This window comes from Gadus macrocephalus, chromosome 4 (genome assembly GCF_031168955.1).
Source record: "Gadus macrocephalus chromosome 4, ASM3116895v1".
NCBI lineage: Eukaryota > Metazoa > Chordata > Actinopteri > Gadiformes > Gadidae > Gadus > Gadus macrocephalus.
Genome location: NC_082385.1, coordinates 4,903,476 through 4,910,013, shown reverse-complemented (window position 1 = coordinate 4,910,013; position 6,538 = coordinate 4,903,476). Strand labels below are relative to the sequence as shown.

Genomic DNA, 6,538 nt, shown 5'->3' with positions numbered 1-6,538 from the left:
GTTCCTGTATATCCTATATATATATATATATATATATATATATATATATATATATATATACATTTACTGTTTATATACTATATATATATATATATATACACACATATACTGTATATATATATAGATAGAGAGAACGATATAGATATATAGATGTATAGGGGACATATAAGGGAATCTCTCGAGATCCTCTCCCTATATATTTTGTGTTAAGATTGGTTCTGTTCTTCTGCTTGATTATCCAATAAGTAAACGCCCCCTCCGTCCAGATATACAAGAGAGAGGGGGAGCGAGGGGGGGAGAAAGTGGGAGAGAGAGAGAGAGAGAGAGAGAGAGAGAGAGAGAGAGAGAGAGAGAGAGAGAGAGAGACTCAGACCTGCAGAGAGAGAGAGAGAGAGAGAGAGAGAGAGAGAGAGAGGGGAGCGAGGGGGGGAGAAAGTGGGGGAGAGAGAGAGAGAGAGAGAGAGAGAGAGAGAGAGAGAGAGAGAGAGAGAGAGAGAATAATGAAGGACCAGAGTTCGACGCTCGTCCCCGCCCCCGTCCTCGTGCACTGAGCGGCTCTCAGTCGCTCCGCCGTCAGAGCGCGCGCTCTACCGCCACCGGAATAACACTTTCATCTGTATTATTATATAGTTTACAATTTTAGAATTATGATATAGTTTACATTTTTAGCCCATTATGTTCCGACATACTTTCCTATGCTGTGGATCCACGCGTTGAGAAAGTGAGTCCCCTGATATTCATGTTTGTGAACATGTTTGATTTAGTTTCTCAGGCTGATGATGTAGCATTTACTGTTTTATATTTTTTACTGTTTTAGATATTTTACTGTTTGACATTTTCACTATTTTACATCGTTTAATGTTTTACATATTTTACTGTTTTATACTTTTTACTGTTTAATATGTTTTTACTGTTGTTTTACCTCTTTCACTGTTTTACATATTTGACTGCTTTACACCGTTTTACATATTTTACTGTTGGAATCCAGTTCTCAGTTTTGACTTGCCTATTTTAGGTCCAAAAACGTTTGTTATGTCTACTCTCTGTAACAAATAAACGCAAATTTGTAGATGACATTTAGAAGAACGCAAAAAAAAAAGGAGTGGGTCCTAACCGAGGAAAGAGAACTTTAATAGCGATCTTACGTGTAGGTGAGTGTTCTGTCTGCTATGCTCTGGTAGTGAACTCCATCCGGTTCCGGTTAGGGGCATAAATGGCCGTTTACGTGATTGGTATTCTTCCCGCTCTTCATCAAGAGCGACGCCCTCATTCGAACATATTTGTGTGTCTTGTCACGAAACACCAACCAGCTTTTTCCAAATCCAGCAGGTCGATTTTATCAGCTGTGTCCTTATCTCTTTCGAAAACAGCTATTGTTCTCAGAATTAGCATAAGTGCTATGCGCAAATACTAATTAGCATAATTAAAAAAGAGATCCGATCAACATTTGAAAAGCTCCGGTAGCTTAGCAACACATTAAAGGGGTCGTAAACCCCCTTTTTAGACATTCTGCCGTTTAAAAAATGAAAATCAACCGACGTCTTGGGTTTACGGAATGGCGTTTTGTATTGTTTGGAAAAGCACCAGAGGCAGCAGATCCCATCCCTTTCGGTGACATAAAAATCTCTGTCGCTGATTTCTCCTTTGCGTATTTTGCCTAGAGTATCGTTTCTCAAATTAAAGCAATGGTACACCATGGCACAACGCCACTACGTTAAGATTCAATCATGTGACTGAGCTGCCATTTTGGTACTTTTTCCACCAACATTTTTATAATAATAAAAGCACCATTGTTTAACAATGGAATTGTAGACCAACGAGAAAGTACACCATGTGAAACCGCCCCATTGCCCTTGTCACGGGAACGTTTTGCTACGATGGTTTTGACCATCATAGAATGAAACGTTGAAGCCTGATCCCAGTTAAGAAGAAGAAACTTGACGCTCCGGTTCTTCTGCTACTTCTTGTCTTCTCAGATCATGGCTTCCCTTCTCCTTTGCTGTGTCGCTCCGTAACCCCCAGACCTCCTAGAGCCCAGCGATCCGAGCGCAGCAGCCTACTTCACCATGGCGGGCGGGGTCGCGGCATGGCTGCCGTTCGCCCGGGCGGCCGCCATCGGTTGGATCCCCGTGGCCAGCACGCCGCTGCCCACTCCCACCAACGACAAACTCCGGACGCACGACCGCCTCATCGTGCTCAACGTCAGCGGCACCCGGTTCCAGACGTGGCGCAACACGCTGGAGCGCTACCCCGACACCCTGCTGGGCAGCTCGGAGCGCGACTTCTTCTTCCACGACGAGAACAAGGAGTACTTCTTCGACCGCGACCCCGCTATCTTCCGGCACATCCTCAACTTCTACCGCACTGGAAAACTGCACTACCCGCGGCAGGAGTGCATCTCGGCCTACGACGAGGAGCTGGCCTTCTTCGGGATCATCCCCGAGATCATCGGCGACTGCTGCTACGAGGAGTACAAGGACCGCCGGCGGGAGAACCAGGAACGCATCCAGGACGACGAGGAGAGCGACCAGACCAATGAGGCGGTCCCGCTGGACATGAGCTACCGGGAGCGCATGTGGCGCGCCTTCGAGAACCCGCACACCTCCACCAAGGCGCTGGTCTTCTACTACGTCACGGGCTTCTTCATCGCCGTGTCGGTGCTGGCCAACGTGGTGGAGACGGTGCCGTGCGCCAGCGCCCAGCGCCGGTCGAAGGATGTGGCGTGCGGCGAGCGCTACGCCCTGGCCTTCTTCTGCCTGGACACGGCGTGCGTGATGATCTTCACCGTGGAGTACCTCCTGCGACTGGTGGCGGCGCCCAGCCGCTGGCGCTTCGTGAAGAGCGTGATGAGCGTGATCGACGTGGTGGCCATCATGCCCTACTACATCGGCCTGGTCATGTCGGACAACGAGGACGTGAGCGGCGCCTTCGTCACCCTCCGGGTGTTCCGCGTATTCCGCATCTTCAAGTTCTCCCGCCACTCGGCCGGCCTGCGCATCCTTGGCTACACACTGAAGAGCTGCGCCTCCGAGCTGGGCTTCTTGCTCTTCTCGCTCACCATGGCCATCATCATCTTCGCCACCATCATGTTCTACGCCGAGAAGGGCTCGACCGCCAGCAAGTTCACCAGCATCCCCGCCGCCTTCTGGTACACCATCGTCACCATGACGACCCTGGGGTAGGTGCACCTCATGTCTTCCCTTGCTCGACCCCACACACCTAAAGTGGTACACTCTCGGGTTTACACTCAGGTCTTTTCCGAAGTTAGAGTTCTGCCTCATACGACCGTCATGCCAACGGTCCTATTTGTACCGACATTCCCGTAATGTCACAGGTCCAACTTTTACGCTATTCCGTCATGGAAATGGAATTTACGTTGCAGACGATGTACCTGCGCATGAAGTACTCTTTGATATATTACAGAAATAGCCAACTGGACAGTTCTCTTTTATAGGTAAAGTGTTTATAGTCAGAACATTCCCTGAACTTATCACTGAATTATTTTCATGTTCGTGGGTGGGAGCGGCAGAGTTCCTGTGGGAAGTTGGAGACCTGAGGTGAATGCGGCATTCTGAATTCAGTTCCCCCCCCCCCCGCAAGCTAGCCTTTAGAAACAGGAGGGCTGCTAGCTGAATACAACCCCACTATCTGCCAGTACCATGAAACCCATCTCAGCACATCTTTTCCTTGACAGTCAACCTTAAATGACTCCAATCTCCCGATAATTGGTCCTGACATGAAAGACGCAAAAATGAAAGACATGAAAAGTAAACCGCTTTGAGCAGCTCGGTGCTGCAGTCAGAGCGAACAGGCAGAGCGAACAGGCAGAGAGAACAGTCAGAGAGAACAGTCAGAAGGAACAGTCAGAGCGAACAGTCAGAGGGAACAGTCAGAGCGAACAGGCAGAGCGAACAGGCAGAGAGAACAGTCAGAGAGAACAGTCAGAAGGAACAGTCAGAGCGAACAGTCAGAGGGAACAGTTAGAGCGAACAGGCAGAGAACAGTCAGAGAGAACAGTCAGAAGGAACAGTCAGAGCGAACAGTCAGAGGGAACAGTCAGAGAGAACAGTCTGTGCGAACAGTCAGAGCGAACACTTATTGTGTGTCCCTCACACACACAATAAATGTGTGTGAGGGAGAGATAAAGGAGATGGGTATAATGATCTGCGAGGTACAATTGTGAGGGAGAGATAAAAGAAAGGGGTTTAATGATCTGTGAGGTACAATGATCTAGGGAGCACAACAGACAGGAAGTGAACAGGAGGACATTGGAGGAGTGTGGAACGGTGGAACCGTCAGGTGTTCCTCGTCGTTCTCCTCGGCGTTCTGCTGCCCGGCACTCAGCAGGCGGTAAATAAAGCTGAAGCCTCTTTTGTCGGGTCGTGTAAACAACTGCACCTGTTCACACACGGCAGCAGGCTGTCCTTTGTGGAGACGCACGCACACACGCACGCATGCATGTCCCGTACAAACGCACACACACACACACACACACACAGGCACACACAAGCATCCAAACACGCGGCTACACACGCACACCAACATGCCCGCACACACGCAGACACACAAACACGCACATACACAAGCACACCCACACGCACACACAGACACACACAAGCACACACACACACCAACACCCACCTAAGCACGCAAACAAACACAAACAGGCACTTATGCACGCACAGAAACATGCACTCGCACAAACAAGTGCACACTTTCTTAACCATCTGAACATCTGAACCACTCTGGGACCCCTCTCTGCTCATATCGCTCCTCTCTTCATTCCCTGTTGTCCTGTGATTCTGTGGGCTGACATGCCCAATGGATTTAATGGATTATTTTTGTACACACACACATACACACACACACACACACACACACACCGCACACAACACACACCGCACACACCACACACAGCCTATACTGGTCCAGTGATTATTTTAAATGGGCTCACTAATGAAGTCGCCAATAGATGCAGTGGAGTAGAAAAGATAATGTTCCTCTGTCTTTTAGCTCTGAGACTCAGAGATGATGCTCAGATCATACTCATATTGTTGCACAATGCCTCCAGATGCTTTAGTGCCTCCACAATGTAGGGCAAGGACAGGTTTATGATAAATAAAATGTGCGTCTGTGTGTGTGTGTGTGTGTGTTTGTGTGTTTGTGCGCGCGTGTGTGTGTGTGTGTGTGTGTGTGTGTGTGTGTGTGTGTGTGTGTGTGTGTGTGTGTGTGTGTGTGTGTGTGTGTGTGTGTGTTTGTGCGTGTGCTTGTGTGTGTGCTTGTGTGCCTTTTTGCAGTATTACACGATTACACACATAGAAAACCCACACACAACAAGTTCCGTCTCGGTTCAACTTCATCGTTGCCTCTAACACTAAACTGAGAGACAATTAAGTTAAAAGAAACCCGTCCACATTTATATCTATGGAGGAAGGGATTCTGGGAAAGAAAGCAAAACAAATGAATAAATAAAAAATCTCACTCCTCCTGCCTCATGAATCAGCTCGCTGTGTATCTGAGAAAGTACCATTATGGTGAGGGGTCGGAGGTCACTGACCGGGTCGGGGCCGGCGGCACCTAACTAACTAATTTGACACCCAAGTCCCCGGCCGCTAAGTGCCATTCTGACGGGTCTCAGATGTCGGCCCCGGGTCAGGCCAGCCGGGTTGGGTTCTACCTCGGGGTGTAGGGTTCTGAGGAGACCGGTGGCCCCGGGGCCCAGCGCGGCCGTAATGAGGACTTATGGGTCAACGTTACGTACATTTGTACACAAGATACAAGTAAACACGGTAAGCCGAGCTGGTGGCGCTCCAGTGGCTCACAGGGGCGTCCCGTCGTCGGTTCAGGTGGACAGAACACGCACTCTTTTGTACACTTCTGTGAACCATGTCGAATCACCGGTTCACTAGACCGGGCCGCTGATGAGAACCGGGGAGCATCTGAAAGATGTTGGATGTTGGACAGATGTTCCCGCTGCGTGATAATAAAGTTTTCTGAAAGGGGAGTGACACGTTGGTCTGTGTTCACTCGTAGAGTGAGCTGTGTTCTCTCCATGAAGTCGAACCCCCTTCAGAGGAGATGGACTCTGGCCGGGCTGGGCTCCGTCTCCCCCCCGCTCAAGGCTGGGCTTCGTCTCCCCCGTCTCCCCCCCGGTCCAGAGGACAGAGGGGGGAGACCTCTGTTATTTGCAGATGATGTCGTCCTTCTTGTTTCATCGCGTGAAGACCTCCAGCACTCAGGAGTGGTTTGAAGACCTCCAGACCTCCAGAACTCTGGAGAGGTTTGAAGACCTCCAGACCTCCAGCACTCAGGAGTGGTTTGAAGACCTCCAGACCTCCAGAACTCTGGAGAGGTATGAAGACCTCCGGACCTCCAGCACTCAGGAGTGGTTTGAAGACCTCCAGACCTCCAGAACTCTGGAGAGGTTTGAAGACCTCCAGACCTCCAGAACTCTGGGGCGGTTTGAAGACCTAGTGAGTGAGAAGCGGTCGGTTTATGAACCCTCAGCTCTGAGGCAGCGGTTCTCTCCTGGAGGAGG

The 6,538-nt window shown here is 49.7% G+C and overlaps 1 protein-coding gene across 1 annotated transcript in view; it reads left to right on the top strand.

Annotated features, from left to right (window-relative positions):
• Nucleotides 1–547: 547 nt before the first annotated feature.
• The window catches only part of kcnd2 (potassium voltage-gated channel, Shal-related subfamily, member 2), a 14,457-nt gene continuing 8,466 nt past the window's right edge, over nucleotides 548–6,538 (top strand). Inside the window, exons 1-2 of the mRNA XM_060048702.1 lie at nucleotides 548–721; nucleotides 1,977–3,178. Of these exons, the coding sequence (XP_059904685.1) occupies nucleotides 2,067–3,178 (1,112 nt within the window). The 5' untranslated portion in view covers nucleotides 548–721; nucleotides 1,977–2,066. The remainder of the gene's footprint in view (nucleotides 722–1,976; nucleotides 3,179–6,538) is intronic.